General features: G+C 27.8%; 1 protein-coding gene and 1 non-coding gene across 2 annotated transcripts; one reads left to right on the plus strand and one right to left on the minus strand.

Annotated features, from left to right (window-relative positions):
• Positions 1 to 1,747: 1,747 nt before the first annotated feature.
• Positions 1,748 to 3,906, minus strand: LOC105634791 (Transmembrane amino acid transporter family protein). The gene has a single exon (XM_012217708.4). It carries the CDS (start codon positions 3,687 to 3,689, stop codon positions 2,202 to 2,204), a length of 1,488 nt encoding a protein of 495 aa, XP_012073098.1. The 5' UTR covers positions 3,690 to 3,906; the 3' UTR covers positions 1,748 to 2,201.
• Positions 3,907 to 5,110: 1,204 nt separating this feature from the next.
• Positions 5,111 to 7,246, plus strand: LOC110009537 (uncharacterized). Its single transcript, XR_002284441.3, has 6 exons — positions 5,111 to 5,244; positions 5,444 to 5,500; positions 5,674 to 5,730; positions 5,878 to 5,948; positions 6,496 to 6,588; positions 6,695 to 7,246. It is a non-coding gene; the product is annotated as an uncharacterized LOC110009537 (transcript).
• The last annotated feature ends 11,394 nt before the right edge of the window (positions 7,247 to 18,640 follow it).

Consider the following 18,640-nt stretch of genomic DNA (forward strand, 5'->3'; position numbering starts at 1 on the left):
AACTAAGCTTAATTAGTAAGAGACAATTAAGTTATAATATAGATGTGCAATTTAAGCATTGTATAAAGAAAAGAAATGATGCAATATTTTTTTTTTTTTTTTTGGGACAATATCGCTTTCAAAGTTTCAAAAGATTCAGTGAACTACTCAAAGCAAGTGACATATATGGTTTGGTAGGTAGTTATGGTACTTAATGCATAGAAGACATCATCTTTGCACACCTAATTTGCTTTTGTTTAACTGAAATAACAACCATCTAATAAAAGTAGTTAACAAGTTATGATCTTATTCTTCAAATTTTATATGCAAATACATTCAAAGTCCTTTTTAATTAATTAAAGAATATTAAAGGAGTGAATGATTAATTAAGAACATATAAATTAAAGCCCCCATTTCTTGGCCCTCTAAGATATTCAAGCTTGGGATAAGTTGGTCACATGACCAATAATTTGAGCAATTCCATTGTTAGGTTTGAGTTTTTTTTTTTTTTTTTCTTTTTTTACCCCCCTCTTTAATTGTGACTAGGGGTGCCACAGTTCCGGAACCGTCGATTTTGGTTTTGGAACCGATGGTTCTAGTTCCAAAAAATCTGGAACCAAAACGGAATCGGGAATTGATGGTTCTGGCTACGTTTGGAACCGAACTGTTACGGTTCCAATTCCGGTTCTTTAACGGTTCTAAATCAACGGTTCCGATTGGTTCTATATATTAAAAGCAAATTGATTATATTAAAATTAGAAAATTTAAGGAAAAAAAATACATTCTTTATAGTTTTATCTAAAATATAAATAAATCTTAATTAATGATATTACTACTTGCCAGCTAAACTATTTTTATTACAGTCAACATTGTTAGCAAATTTTAGATTTGGTGATTTCGTTTAGGCGTTTGAAGTAGCTAGTTAGGAAGGATTAGGTGAGATTCTTCCTGTAGATAACTCTTATAGCAAAGCCCATTAATCCCCAAATAAGGATAGGCCCAGCCCATTAGACACCTAACTAAGGGCCTTAACAGCTCAAAACCATCACCTACCTATTGTAAAATGAAATAACATCTATTTCATTTCAAATAATGTAATTTTCTAAATTCATTAAAGATTCTTTCTCTAATTTGGAGAAATTATATTTTTATGGAGTTGAGAGGAAAATGGTTAATATTTTTCTTCCCCTTTTCAAACAAGAGAATATCCTTTCCCTTGATATTTTTCCTTGGATATTTTCTTTCCTCCAAAAAAAATTTAAAAGCAATAAAAAACAACAAAATCCTGCTTTCCAAACGAAGGGTAAAAGTAAACTTCTGTGTACAACGTAATATGTTACCTGTTAAAGAGCAGAATCCTGTGTACAGTACATTGCTGAATTTGGAACTAAACTTTGTTTATACTATAAAACACGGATCTTTCCTTGGAGAAATAACCAACCAAAACCAATCCAGTGCAAAGAGAAAACGATAACGGCAATCGGAACAAGTTGAATAAAACTGACACTGTCAGTAGTAGAACTCAATCTAGACCCAATCCCCAACAAGAGTCACTTAGCTACATGAGTTATTTTCTATCCGTTTCATTTAGAAAATGAAGTCTCTAAAAGGATTCTCATATGCTAAAAAATCCACCCATCAATTCCCTTTCCCGTCCTTTCTGTTCTGTTCTGTTCTGTTCTGTTCATAAATTTTCCAATCTCATAGATGTTTGAAAAGAAAACCACACTTGAGAATCAAAATATGAGGAGAAAATCATCAGAATAAATTAAACAAAAAACATTCATTTAGAATGCCTCCTTATGTTTATAAATATCCTCGTAAAAAAATTGCTGTTACAGTATACAGATTTAACATTAATGGTAAAAGAAATGCTGCATCAACTGAAATGTGTATATTTCGATCAACTTAACATGTGGCTGTTGTCCATACAGTGTCTTCCCCAATCATTCTTCTTATGCTAAACCAGCACGTCGCAGTTGCTTTGGGAAGTCATTGTATGTGAAACATTTGAAGCTTCTGCGCGAACCTGCTGGTGTAATTGCAAATCTGATATAATATTTCGACAATTGTCCAACGATTTTCCCAATTTGATTCAATTGTTAAAGGATAGGCACTTTGAGAAACATGAAAACAGAGAAAGTATGATCCGTTTGACCTCGTGTAAACTTTGATAAAAATGTTCTCCATGGAAGAAACCGGTAGGAACTCGCTACAAAACATCATTTGGATTGACCTTTGAGGCTATAAACATTTCCAATTACTCCCACAATTCCAACAATTATTGCCATAATTAACATAAACCATGACAAGAGCTTCTCTCCATGGCTCAAACTCTCTCCTCGTTGGTCCAATCTCAATGCAACAAGAGATGGAAATATAAAACCTAATGATACTGCCGTAGTTGCTCCTGTAAATTTGAAAGCTGTCCAAATGTTGGGAATCATGGTAGAGCCAAAATAAGTGAGTCCCAATAGCACTGCTGTTAATGCCAAAGATCTCTTTCGACTCTCAGAAAGTGGAGGTGATCCTTCAAATAACATGGCATCCACTGTTTGCCTTAAAGAGAAATGAATAACAGGAAAAACAAGAACCAAGTGTAATACATAACCAATCCTGACAATATAATCCAGGGCAGTGCTAAAAGGAACCCCAAGGTCTACATCGAAATTGGTCAATACATCAGATTCAGTATCCTTCCCAAAGAGTAAATAACCTGATACTGCAGTTGAAATGTAAATTCCAATGCAAAGAACAGTCGTGATTCTCCCCACACGATTCATCTTCTGAGGTGACCGCCCTTCGAGTTCATTATATATAGGCTGAACATTAAAATGGCAAACATAGGCATTTGTCATAATGGGAATCACCACAAGCAAATCCAGAATGGCTTTCTTCGAACTAAAATCAGGAGCCATCCTTGGAGACTCAATTTTCCCTTCAACCAGCTTAATAAAAGCAACAATAAAACACACAACAACAAAGACAACAGCTAAAGCCACCGAAGCAGCTGAAGTCATGCTTAGCGAATCAATCTTGTCCAGTGCACAAAGTGGTGCAAGAAAAATCACCACCACAATCAAAATAAGCAACTTCCTTTGATCCCACATCCCGTTCCCCAACCATTGATCAAAAACCCCCAAATGATGGGGCGATCCCGACAAAACGTCACCCAGAATTATCAAATACACAACCATAAAACCTCCATTGTTCACAATTATGCAAATCTCAGACAGAATCTTAGCAGTTTTTCCTAAAGCACTTTCAACAACTTCACCATATGAAGAAGCCTTACAAAGTACCGAAAACCTAACCAACAATTCCACACTAATTTCAGACACAATGCCCATCAGAACAATCAAAATAACCCCCAAAACCAATCCAAGAACCTTCATTGTAGCTGGTAAAGCCATGATCCCAGCCCCGATAATTGACGTAGCGAGATTAAAAACCGCACCATAAACACCAGACTCTTGATTGGATTTAGAAACAACAAATGGGTAATTATCAAGATCCAAATCATCACCATCATCGTCATCGCCCATATCATCACCTACAGCTTTACGATTCTCCATTTTGGAATCCTTATAATTGTCCCCACCATCAAATTGGAGGTGGGTTTTTCTTGGGTATATTGGGGTTTCAGGATCGTGGTGCAATTGTAATTCTACGTATGAAGTCTTTGGCAAAGGTGTGTAATTGCTATCCATTGCATATATATAGAAACAAAGACAACAAAAATGAATGGATCTTGAAATAAAACAAGAAAAGAACAAAACTTACAGGTAAATATTGAGAGGTCCTTAGATCTAAGGATCTAACTCTGAGTCAAACCTTGTTTTTCTGCTCTTGTTATTTGTGTTTGATGGAGGGAGGGAGAGAGAGAAATAGAGCTTGAAAGAGGAAAATGTCTGATTATTGGTGGAAAATGATTTTGGAATTTTTTTTTTTTCAGCTAAAAGTCATGCCACGTCATCTGTGCTCTAACTTCAAACGATGACTTGGTTACATTTGATTTGCTGTCTCCTCTGCCTTACAAAAGCAATGCGTACCAGGTAATGACCTAAGCAAAATCTATTGCTGTTCCCCTATATGATTGGATTTTTTTTTTTTTTTTTTGAAAGATGAAACATTTTTATTTTATATAAATATAGAAAAAAATTTTATATTGAATTTCCATAACATTTAAAGTAATATTATCTGTTTAAAATCTTTGAGGATAGAGAGAACGATCATGTTGAATCTTATTTCTTAAAAAATAGATAATAGGGGAGGAAAAGTGAAAAATTATATTTATACATTTAAAGAAATATGATAGATTGGATAGTGCTATAGTTAAAAGTAATATTAAATAAATATTTCTTTAAAAAAATTATAACTAATTGGATATTCCAATTAATCATTTTAGTGGTTATTTGAGTTGTAGCCTTGTAGGATTTAAGGTAAAATACTGTAATTGTATAATCAAGAAAAGAATGATTATTACGATCATTAAATTTATTGCATTTAATCTATTTTATTTTTATTTTATATAGTGTTTTCAAAGTTCTATTTTTAGTTTTAATGATTCAGCTTTATTATGAGAAACATAAGCTTCACATTTCGTATTTTTTTTATTTTATCACTTTTTACTATAAAAAATTAATAAATAAATAAATATTTACTCATTTTTTATGTTTTTAAATTTCTCAAATTCTATCAAATAGGTAATATAACTTTTAATGATTTATAAATTATCTTTCATAAATTTTTCATATACTTTTTCATTAATATTAAAAAATTATTAAATAATCTAAGGATAATATTGTGCAAATTGAAGGTAAAATTATCAATCGGCAGTAAAATGACATAATTGTAATTAAAAAGATATCAAAAAGATTAAAAGTGAAAATGTGGTAGTATATTAAGGCTAAACGAACAAATTGAATCGATAGCATTACCGTAATTATAAAATATGAAAAGGCTAAAGTGAAAGGATGGTGTTGTAATTTATATATATATATATTAAGGGGTGAATGGAAAAATCTCTGTTGTGGCAACAATGATTTACCACGCGTCTTAAATAATAATAGTAATGTAAATGGGTAATTTTTCCAAATAATAAATTTTGTTCTGCTATTAATAGTCTCAAGCCACCTATGTAACGGTAACAAGTGACACGCGCAGCTTATTTCTCTTCTTCTTCCTTCTTGAGGACTAAAAACAGATTTTTCTTCTCTCTAGAAATTTGATGGCGGAAAGAACTGAAGGGAAATGGTGAATCAGGTAATCGGTCAACGGAAACCCTGTATTTGATTTTTTTTTTTTTTTATTTGTGTTTGGTTTTGAAATTTTTATTTTTCTGCCCTTTAATTTCTATCCTTTTTATTGATTTATGTTAGAGTTTTTCATCTAAATATTAATTTTAAGTATTTATCTAAGCAAAAAGAGTTTAAAATTTTGTCTTTTTATTCCTTTGATGCAGTTATTTGCTGTAGAATCAAAATACCAGAATACAATTATATCGGTCTACGCTTTAAAGGTAAAATTTTGAACTTTATGATTTTATTTGTTAACTGCAAGATCTTAGCTTTTGCATTTTTATTTTTGTTAATGTGTTATTTGCAGTAGAATTAATACTGAAATGGAGATCAAAAGACTTTCTTTCTTTGTAATCTTAGCCCTAGTTGACTAATTGTTCTTGATTGAAATCAGACGGGTACCAATAATTGGGGGTAACTAGCCGAAGTGAAGAACCTGCTATGGATTCAGGTGATTGGAGAATTCAGTTACAGCCTAATCACGATAGAGAATTGTCAACGATATCTTCTACTGTTTTTTTTTTTTTTTCTCTCTCTCTGCTTAAGGAAATGCATATTTTGATATGTTCTTACAACTGTATATTCTTTTGTTATGAAGATTCTTTACAGAGTGTGTATAGAACTGGACATGCAAATGGATGTGATTGGCAAGAGGAAGTCTATCAAGAGGTAATTTTCATGACATATCTGTGCTTGAGAAAATTTATATATGTTATAGGAAATTTACATTTCTTTTAGCTCCCTTCGTATTTTCATGGAACACTTTTATTTTTCATTATGAAGAAATAAATCCTTACTCTTTTTGATAACCTATGGTATTTTTTTTTTTCCATATTTTTATAGATCAAAGCAGAAATGTATTAGTGTTACTTAAATCGTAGTACGCTGTGATACCCGGTAGGGGTATGAGTATGGGTGCAGGGTACAATACTTTTTAAATTTGCGGTAAGCAGTACGCTATATGGATATGTAAGATGATAAAAAAATTTATTGAATTCGCTTTGAATTATATGCATGATAAATAATATAATTAAAAGTAATTATTTAAAACCTATTAAATATGCTAAGTGACTAACTACTATAATTAAAAGTCTAAAATTTAGAGGAGTTTAACTAGAATTTTGACCCTCAGTATTCTATAATAACCGATTGGCTCGATTTGCTAATTTTGGTGTTCTGGTACGCATTTGTATCGCGATTGGGTATGGCGTTTCAGAAAGGCAGTACGGAGTGCAACCCACCGATCTAACTAACATTTTTGCCTGAACTAAATGAGATGTACCAGAAAACGTTGACGAAGATACAGCAGGTAATTGAACATGCTATATATTTGTGTATCAGTTCATTGCCTGAGCATTTCTTGGAAACTCACAGATATGTTATTCTTTGTTTTGCTGCTTGACTATCTTCCACAGCTACCCATGCCAGAGGGACTTGAGAAACTAAAAACATTTAAGACAATGCTAGAGCGCATGATATCATTCTTACATGTTTCAAAAGACAATGTTTTACCTGGTTTCAAGGATAAGTTGGGTGCTTATGAGAAGCAGATTGTGAAATTTATAAATGCAAATAGATCCAGAGAGAGAACTTCTGAGCTTCAGTCTCGTATGGGATCATTATCACTAGCATCATCGTAGGCTTCTAATGATATGGATCTGGACCTTTAATCATTTCGCATTTATGGGTTTGGTGGATAACTGGATTCTTAGAAAATGACAAAGATAAAGAAACAGAAAGGCAGAACCTGAGAATTCTTGGAATGACGATGATTTTTAATGTTGATTCACAAAGCAGTAGAACCGAAACTGATGTCTTTGATAAAGACGAAGAGGGCAAAAATGGCAAGTTATTGGTGAAAATTGTTACTTACTAGAGAACTATATATAGTTGGGCCAAAAAGGCCTAAGCCCAACACAGTGTACTTTTGAATGATGTTCCAAGTTTTGAGCAAGGGATTTTGTTTTCGTATGTTTGTTTATATGGGAAAAATTTTATGTAAACGGGTCCATGAGGTTTTTTTATTAAAACGATGATATTTTTTACCATATATTGAAAAAAAATAAGATTGAAACAATTTTTAAAGAATAATTACCGTCGTTGGTTCGATCCATAAGTGTGGCTATAAATCCGATCTAAACAAGTAATTTTCAGTTTATATAGCATTGCATGTACATGTGTTGCACATAATTTTTTGAAATCTATTAAGTATATAATTTTAATTATAGGATTTGATGCTTTAAAATTTGATTAAATTTAATAATATAATGCAGGACGCATAATTTACTCGAATTTTATAAGTAATATGTTTTAAAAATGTTCTAATAAATTAATAATTTTAAGATTAAAGCGAAAACTTCCATTTAAGTTAATAGTACTTAAAAATTTCATAGAAAAAGGATGTTATCCGTGTATGAATTTTCTTTTATTCAATCAACGAATCCTACGGTAAAGGTTTTATTATTCAATTTCGTATTAATAAATTGATAATATACATGTATATTATTTAAAATAACTATTTAAGTGTTTATTCAACTATTAAAGAGAGATGGAATACAAATAAAAATTAATGGAACGTAAATATATCTCCACTCATAAAATAAATGAGCTATTAATTTTGTCTATTAGATGAGGTCTGATTGGTTCCTCACTTATGTAATGAGTAAGAGATCTCAAATTGTGTTTTTATCGATTTGGTGAGTTCAGAAGAATGGTACTCCTGGATTTTTAGTAATATATATTGACAACTTTTTGAATAAATAAACAAAATTACATTTTGACAACTTTTAATAATATATATTGCTTAAAGAAGTTGTTTCTTTTAATTAATATATTAAATTGTTACAACTTATCAATAATGGTTAAAATTTACAATCATCAATGATTCCATTTTCATGTCTCAGCCCTTAATCCTACTTTCACACCTTTCTTTGCTTTTGTGAAATATCACATCATTTTATTTTTGTATCTCTCTATAGTGTGAAAGAGAGATTGAAAAGGAAAGTTCACTTGTTACAACTTTCTTATTGTTGGTCCAATAGTAAAAGGTTGAGGATCATTATGGTGAGATGAGAACAAGCACAAGGAATATAAACTTTAATTTCTCACTTTGATACACAGAGTTGGAACCGAAATAACATTATGAGTTATACAGTAAGGATAACTTTCTCCTTCGAATAATATTTACTAAATTAATGATAATTTTTATAGTGAAGATGACTTGAATCCGAAACTTCTCGCTTCTTATATATTTTATAAGTTGCAGAAAAACTATGAATGACGATAGATCAGGTACCTACTTAAAATATACTACTCAAACCCGATTATAAATTTACGTTTATTATCCGAACTCATCAAAACCCATTTAACATTATATATATATATATATATATATATATATATAGTTTTCTTTTTGAGAAAAAATAATTATTTTAAATATTTTTAGAATATTAATTAAACGGGTAGCGAGTATCTGTGTCTTTAAACTGGAACTTGCTTCGCAACTCAATATGAATAGTAAAAATGCTATTCAAATCCATTTCAAATCAATTAAAATTTGATCAATCAAATCATGTAAATTGTCATTTCTAGGAAAAACAAATCAGATGATACATGATTAATATAAGCTATTCTCTCTTTTATTTATTTATTCTTTATTATTATTATCTGTATTATATTTTCATATCAATTTATACGCATATGTTACTAATACAAATAAAAACATTTGGAATTAATACAAATAATATTATAATGTAAAAATTAGCCTATCAAATTATGAAAAAGAGAAATTTAAATCCTTGTTAAAATGGACTAACATGTTAGAATTTAATATTATTATTGAACATTTTGATGTTAATGGCTTTTGTTGGAGATGGTGGGGCTGACATTGACAAATTAATTAAAACAATCTCGTTCCCATCATATTCTTTTTTTTTTTTTTCTTTTGAAATGACCAATAAAGCAATCCATAGTGATTTCATATCTTCTTTCAATATTTCCTAAATAGGTATAATTATGAATAAGTTTTCTAGAATTAATTATGAATAATTTTGAGTTGACGTTTTACTATTCACCGAGTATTAATAAAATTGTTAATAGGATGGGTTGAGGGAGAAGAATGTACTATTTTCTCGATCTATGTAAAACATTACGTACCGATAAAATATTAATTAAAGTCTATCTGTTATGATTTAGTTGATTTTTTCACTAATATGATTAATGAAAATTTTTTAAGTTTGAGTCATCTCAATCATAAGCGTTTTCAATAATATTTTTTTTTCAATTTTACACTTATTTATATTAAATACATAATAATAATGCGAAATAAGAGTAACAATGTGAAATAAATGGTAATTTGAAGAAATTAAGTGTTTTCTTAATCCCGCATAATAATATTAATTTTCTTATTATAAAATTTGAATTGCTTTAATTTATATTTAGCATGCAAATAAAATTTAAATATTCTTACAACATTTCGTTAGACATGTTCAAGAGTTCAAATATTGGGTTAGACATTTAAAAACTGTACTAAAACGTTATTGCCCGTTTATTCTATCAATTTTTTTATAAAAAAAATTATAATTAATTAGTTGTAATTTAAAAAATAATATATTTTTAAATCCGGCTAATGACAATTTTTTAATTATAATAATTTGAACTCGCCTCTACGCATTAACCACTCAAAAAGGATGCGAGAAGATGAAGAACACTTTTTTTTATTATTATTTTTTAATAATGGACCTCACAAATAAGTTAGGAATTATGTCATGTCAACTTAAGAAATACCGATAATATTTCGCGAGAATTTAAAAAATTGTTATTACGGGTAGATATTTTGTTTTATTCAAACTTAAAAAAACCTGAACAGCGACAATTCGTTGCGATATCTCGAGGATATATCGAGAGAGAGTGGTTGCTACTTGGCCAGATAATATAATAAAAGAAAGTCAAAAACAAAATAAAAGAGCGCGTACGAATGATGGACGTGGAGAATGGACTTAACAATACGACACATCATCCTTGATAGACCTTAGCTCTATCTTACTAGCCATTTTATATTTCGGTTAAAAATTAAAAAAAAAAAAATTCGTATTTTTAGTAATACTTGAAAATAATGGGTCAAATAAATGGTGCTTCCTTTGACTATTAATAATCAGATTTTTTTTTTTTTTGAGAAATAAAATGTTCAAGGAGATTCGTAGTGAAGCATGATAATATAATTGCACGTGTTCAATTAGCATTTGATAATTTTGACTTCTCATTTACCAACATGTATATATTTTATCATAAGATTTTAATTTATTTTTTAATTAAAGATTTTACCATCAAGTTAATAATGTGGAAGAAAAATTATCACAATTTATATTATTTGGTCAATTTTTTTTTTTAAGTATGTTTCCTATTTTATTAGTCTCCCCATGGTAATATTCTACTTTTAATAAGACAAAAAGAAATGTACACATGAGTATACTATTCTTGATACTTATCTAACTATTAATTTAAAAAAAAAATCAAAAAATAGGTTCTAATTATGAAAAAATTAAATACTTTAAAAACAATTGAACTAAATAATAATATAAAAAACTATTGGGTCTTACTTATGATTTTCACTTTTTTTTTATTTGTAAAATAGTTCAATGAGCTGAAATAATATTGTAGGCTCTTTTAACTCATCAATTTAATGAAAACTCTTGTAGTTGAGAGAATTCAAATTCGAAATTTCTTATTAATCACATAAGTGAAAAGACTAATAAAATCATGTCCGGTTGATTAATTCTCAATATTTTTTTAAATAATTAAAAACAGAAGTAGAAGATAAAAGAAGTAAATAAAGGATTAAAAGCGTGAAACGTGCGTTTGGTAGTGGTTCACGTTTCATTGAATAACAAATACCCAAATTCATGCAATAAAGGCCAAAACTGGTCTTTTCAATTAATTCATTCTATTTTCAGTTTAAAAATATGATTTATCAGTTAATTGTCCATTTATTATTCGCCGTTGGATTTTTCTTAAACATATATATTTTCTAATTTAATCAAAACTTTCACTTCATTATATATATTGAATCACTAATTAACTTTATGTATATATATATATATATATATATATATATATATATATATATATATATATATATATATAAATTACTAATTCAAACCTATTAAGGTACGATTGCCTTTTGAATTTCAAAATTGCAATTTTAACCATGGAAAAAAATAAGTGATACAAAACAATAAATAGATTGCCAATAAAGTAATTTCTAAGTTTTAATAGTTGATATCTCAGCTTTTGAATCTCAATCTTACAAGTAAAGTTCGTTTGAGAACATAATCCATTATCCTTTATCCAACTATTTTTTATTAATGGAATTTTTATATTTTTAAATAATATAAAGGCTCGTTGTTAAAAGGAATGATTAATTTATTATAGGGACATACATTGTTATTTAATAAGTGTAGGTTTAAGAAAAAATTATACAAATATGTTGCTTTTAGCAATTAATTAATTAATATGGAGAATAAAAAAAAAAAGGAGAATTTTAGGAAAATCAAGGTTTTGAATTAGGGTATATAAGTAGTTAGGTATAACTTCCCTTTCCAATTCTTAAGCATGGAAGTCAAAATAGATCTAACCATAGTGCGTTTAGACGAAGGCAAAGGGACTAATGATATGATAATTAACGTCTTAAAAATCAAAATGGATTGAGTTACGTGTCACTTCCAAAGCAAAGGGAGGGCATTAGGAGTAAAATAACGTCCTCATCATCTAAAGAAAGAAAGACACAATTTTTTTTTTTTTTTTTTTTTTTTTGCATTTTTGCATTAAGAGTAGGAGATTTTATAAATAAAAAAAATATTTATTTACGGTCTAACCCAAAAATTAGACCGTAATCAAGATAATTTTTTAATAATCAATAATTAAATAACTAATTGCAACTGCTGTATCAAACAAACCTTTACCCTTTTTGGTTAAATTATACACCATTGTCTATAAAATGCAAATTGCAGTTGTTTTTGTCCAAATGTGACATCATTTCCATTCTAGATAAGTTGATCAAATAACATTTTATTTTTCAAAAATGCGTTACATTATATATATTCACTTTAAAAAAAAAAGCATTACATTATATAAGAATATTTCTTCTTTGAGGTAGAAAATATATACCTTTTTTTAAAATTCTGTAATATATATAAATTAATTCGTAAAGTTGAATTTATTTATATTTTTTTTCTAAAAATTGTATATTAATCTGAGAAAAAAATAATTTCTAAATCTGTCATCCACACGTTTCTTCCCTTTTATTTGTCCTACGTCCTTTGATGAAGTTTACTTCCGACAAAGCATGTACTCTGATTAGCAATATATATATATATGAATGGAGATGGGTGTTGTGTATTGTTAGTGGAGAGAAGTGTCCAATGAGAATGCAACAACAATCTTAGCGTCACTATTTTATCAAGAAAGCTCACATCGAAGCTTTAAATAGAGTTTATATAAATAAATAATTACTCGTTGATTGACATTTTTCTCTTTTTGTAATCTATTACATTTTCTGTCTGTTTTCATCTTTCAATTACATTTTAAAACGGTAATTGAAACTTTTTATACTTAACCAAATTACTTTTATTCCAAATTGGTTCTTCAATCTTTATAATTTTCTCTTCCTTATTTTTCGTTAGTTCTTTATAATGGCTATTGCCACAATATGTACATTTTAGGAAAACGAAAAATTCTCTCTCTTCTATAACAACCGGTGTTCAAAAGTTTACTAATTTTCGATTATGTCCCGTTTGAATACCGGAATAGAGCCTATGCATGGGAAACTCTCTTAACATACACTAAAAATTTGACCTTAAAACTTTTAGTAAAAGCAGTAGTTCCAAACAAAATGATTGAAAATATAAATAATTCACTAAATTAATTATTTAAATCCTTTTGCTCTTGAGAAATAAATATGACATTTTTAACTTTTATTTACTATTAGATCCTTCTATTTAAAAAATTAGCATTTCCCATTTAGAAATATACAAGTTAAAAGTTGGATGGAAATAAAAGTAAAAATTAGAAAAGTCATAGTTATTTCTTTTAAAAATAAATAGAATTAAGTGTTAATTTAGATATAATTTAGAGATTTAATCGCTTTTTTTTTCCCTTATTTTAATAATTAAGGTCCCTTTTACCACTGTGTCTAAGTTTTTTTTTTTTCAATTCTAACCAAATGAAGAAAAAGTAAACACATTGGTGCCCTTTGCCTACTCAGCATCATTACTTCAATATTCAAACTTGTAAGAGCTCAACAAATCCAAAATTAGGGGAAAAAAATCCTATCAATTATATCATACTATTCAAATTTTTAATCATAAAATAAAGAAGAAAAGCACAAAGATGATGTTTTAGCACTTTGATATTTCTTTTTGGTTCCACAAACGTGAATGAAACGCAACATGGCACTTCTCTACTCACATATATAATAACAACTCAAACCGCCAAAAAAAAATAGTGTTTAAGGGTTTTCGTCACGTGTGTTATTAGGCCATTTCTTAATTAAGAATATTAAAAAAAAAAACTTGAAAGTAACCATATATAAATCGTGGCTCAGTTGGCAATGTAGGCTAAACATATGAGAAGAGCTCTTAATTGACAATGTGGCTCAATTAACTGTGATTAAATTCAAAATCGGATTAGATGATTATTGACTATGAATCCAAATACCGGTAGTTTACATTAAAATACTTAAGGGAACTAGTAATTTGATATTTTAAGTGAAAGAATAAGATGATGATATTCAATGGAAATGGAATATATAAAATCGAGAATTCGAAATCTAAATTGATATTATTGGGGGGTTTAAACTGAAAGTCATTTCTAGTTTAAATGCACGTGTTTGAAAAAAAAAAATAAAAATTTTAATCAATCAGATGAGATTTAATAATTATAATTAACCCTAACTTTCATAAAATTAGGATTTTTAATATAATATATTAAGGTTTCATTCTTTAAATCAATACAAATCATAGAGCCCTTGCATAAAGACTAGACGTAACTAAATTGTTATAATCAAAATGGCACAATAGAGTTGGTTAACCTAATAAGAAATTCTATTTAAAAATTGTAAGGTGAATTTCAAAAAACTCGTGGATCTTCAAAGTATTTTGCTATTGCAAATTTTATACATATTCTAATTAATTATTCACGAATTAGTTATTAATAATGAACCCAAATATTTGAACCATTAGATCTAATGGAGAAATTGGCTGTAGTATTAAGTTTAAAAAAGACAGAGGTCATCTATTGAGTAAATTATTATCCAAAAAAAAAATTAATGCAAAAATTAAATACTCCACATAAAACGAAAATATCATAAACACGACAAGCCAAGAAACAATAAAAAAGCAAAAGCTAATCTGATTTGTGCCAAACGATCGAGAATTTATTAATTCGAAACAAACATAAAAATTTATAAAATAAAGAGAAAGAATGAAAAAGAGTTATCATAAGAGATAAGAATGAGTCTCTCTTTATATTTACACGTTTGATTTTTTATTTTTGAAATATTATATTATATTATATAGTCATAAAAAAATATTATTCTCTCTGGAAATTATAGACCTTCCCCTTGAAATTAGAACAAACCCCACATCAACCTGAGAGACATTTCCAAATTATTCAACACAAACTATGTTATGCCTGTTTCGTTTGTCTTCAACTTACTGCACTGTTATGAGTCACCAAACACCAACGCTGGTAAAAGGACAAACAATAGGTTGGTGTTTTCGTTTTCTCTCTCTTTTTTTTTATTATGTTTGAAAGAAAATAAATCAGATTAACATCTGAATATGCATAAATAAAAGATATTGTTAGATTACAGCTAATTTAGCTGATTCATGTAGTCGATACTATTTCGTATCAAAATAGTTAGATTGTAAGTATTTGATAAGTTTTTAATAAATTTTTTAATTAACAGCTAATAGCATATAAAAGTCTAAATCAGCTTCCATAAATTAAGTTTTGAGGGTTTTTCACGTCAAGCATCAGCTAGTAATTGATTCATATTTATATTATTTAAAACTTCATTAACCTCATAAAAATTATTGCTAATAAAACTATTTTTTTTTTAAATTGATGTTTTTATGATCATTTCATTGATAGTTATTAAAAATAAAATTGTATTAAATATTATTTTAATAATATAATATATTAAAATAAAAATTAGTATATTTCAATTTAAATATAATATATATATATATATATATATATATATATAAATTATTATGCTCTTGATGGTAATTTTATATTTTCATTGCCAAAATTTTACCAAATACAAATAGTAATCAGTTAACCGCTATCATATGGTATGAACACTAAATCAAAATAATTAAAATTAATAGTGGATTAAAACATAAGTAATTATCTTCAGAATTATCTACCATATTGCTAATAAAAATAAATAAATAAAAGATATTCTTAATAAAAAGTACTTTCTAGACATTAACTATTTTCTTTTAAAAACAACAGGTAAATAATGATATATAACACAAAATCACTTGTTTAAGTGAAAATATTGAAATAAAAATAGAAATTTTTGTAATTTATATCTCAAAATTAAATTGAACGAACCTAATATTTAGTTGGAGGTAAGTGTAACATTTAAGAAAGTGCAAAAAGTGTTTATATTTAGTTTGCATTATCAATTCGACTTTACAAAAAATAGATTATTCATATTCCCTTATAGAAAGGAAGTATTTTCCTTAGAGATAACTTGGGAACTTTTCTAATTAAGTGCAATAAATTTACCAATTTATCATATTTTCCAAATACACTTAAATTTATATTATAGATATTATTTTTTTTTCTAATTTAAAGCAATTTATTCTCGAGGAAGTTAATTTTCATACCAAACATATTTGAATTACACTTTTTATAAAATAATTTTCTTGAAATTATTTTTCAAAAGATATTTCTCAAAAATAGGTGATTTTGAACTAAAGAAAACCAAAATTTAACTATTCTTGACAGACAAAAGAGGTAATATTTTCTCCAATGCCAACATTAGATAATGGACTTTTCTAGTACTAATTTGAGGAACACTGAGTCATTGACTTTTCTCTTTGCTGAAAAAGAGGATGAAATATGGGCCCATCCAACCATCCAGAACTTTCGTTATTATTTTTTTTATTATTATTTTTTAATTAATTCTACAATTAAATAGATAAAAACTTTAAAAAAGAATATTCCTTTTTTATTTTTATGTTGGAAAAGTCTTAATTGTAAACACGAATAGTCAAGTTTCTGCTTTGCCTCTCCATGAATATACTTTATAGGTTTAATTATATAATTTTCTAGTAACTTCTCAAGAAATATCAATTTTTACGAAATTTATATAATTATAAAAATTGTCAAATTTGGTAATCAAAACTTGTGTGCGATGTGATATTTTAAAAATTGCAACGTATAAAAGCTCGTCTTTTAGAATCACATATATATATATGAATTATTGTACTTTTTTATTGTGATTTTAACAATGAATATGTCATGTTCGTATTAAATACCGTTCATATTAAGTATCGCTCTAAAGAAAATTTTAAAAATTACTCCAACACTATCCAACTAAAAGAAAGACTTTTAATGTGACCCATTGAAGTCCACATCAAAAATGCCCTAGCTGTGGAAATAGATTTCAAGATTTGGCTCTCATTTATTGACAAATTTCCTTATTCAATACATATAAATATTATATCACTAGCTTCCATAGACATTTCAGAATTTAGATCAGTCACTTTCTATTGACCACGTAAATACAAATTCTAATTTATTAATCATAATTAATAAAATTAATTTCCGTATCTCAAAAAAAAAAAAAAAGGTCATTGACAACGTAACCCCACTGTCCTAATAAAAAACCAAAGACCCACTATCTGACAACTGACGCCTTACGCCAGAAAAAATAAAAGTGAACCCAAAAGTACTTATCGAGAACTCAATTTATCGAGATATTTCACTTGTTGAGATTTTTTGAATGATAAGTTGGTTTTGCGATAATCTCGGGATCTGGTAGCCTAACTGGATTGACTGTTTCGACTTTGGAGAAAAATATGAATAATTAAAATATATTAATAAAAATATTGGAAAGGACACAACACGTCATGAAACTACTAGACCACTTCAGTGCAGAGAGTAAAGTATACTCTCCGAGATGGCGCGTGTAAGTTATGATGTAGACAAGGCATGGGCAGTGAGTATTCGGACTATCTTAGAAAACAACCAAATAAATAAATAATAAAAAGAAAATAAAGAAGCCATGCAATTGGTACGGTCGCCCAGCTGTAACGTGACAACTGACAAGAAACTATTATTTGATAGAGGATGGTTTGAATTTATATTTATATATATAATATATATATGACAGCAAATTAGTATTTTAACTGCATATAATGAAAATGATTAAATAATTATTTATTAAAGAATTATTCATTTATAGTTTGAAATATATATATTTAATCTCTACCAGATACAATGAATATTGTTTATAATTTTCATTAAACTATAATTGAAGAGAAAAATCACATTTTAGTGGGCGGAGTATTAAAATTAAAGTAATGAGAGAAATTAAAGATAAATTAAGTCAATTTTAAAAATATTTTATCATAATATATGTGATTTAGTTACTTTATTAATCGATAATCATTCGTGTAAGAAGTAAAAATCTTAAAATTATAAATAAAAAATTAGTGAACGGAGTATTTATTATTTGTACATATATTTTTATACTTAGATCAGTAATATTTGTCTAAAAATGAGAATCACTCTCATTTATTTAATTACGAATCGGTGCATATAAAATAAGATGAAATTTTTTTTTTCATGATTGAAAGGGACATGATTGGCTATTTTAAAATATTATAATAATAAAATAATGTGAAACATATTTAGCAAATAAAAATAAAATATGACTTTCATCAATGTTTTTTTTAAGAATAATAAAAATGTTTTTGATATATGAAATTATTAGATCAATTACACTTACTTACACCAAAATAAAGACACCTATCCTTTATCTAAAAAATGGAAGTACTTTGTGCTTTAAAAGTAAAAGATAGAAGGACCCACATAACTGCACGTACCCAAGATGGGGCCCATGTCTTTTTTTTTTTTTTTTTTTTGGAAAAACAGAAGACACATAAATGGTGGAATGTGGATAGAAAATAAGAGGCAGACAGTTTTCTGCTGTTTGGAGGTTCAAAGTTTTTAACCGTTGGACTTACATGGTTTTGGAAAATAATAAAGCAATGTCCTTACACAGTACATGTCATGTCATGTGAATCATCACTCATGTCTGCAGATTATAATTATTTTTTTTATAC

The sequence above is a fragment of the Jatropha curcas genome, chromosome 1 (assembly GCF_041381405.1).
Source record: "Jatropha curcas cultivar XTBG-Jc1 chromosome 1, XTBG_Jcur_1.0, whole genome shotgun sequence".
Classification (NCBI taxonomy): Eukaryota; Viridiplantae; Streptophyta; class Magnoliopsida; order Malpighiales; family Euphorbiaceae; genus Jatropha; species Jatropha curcas.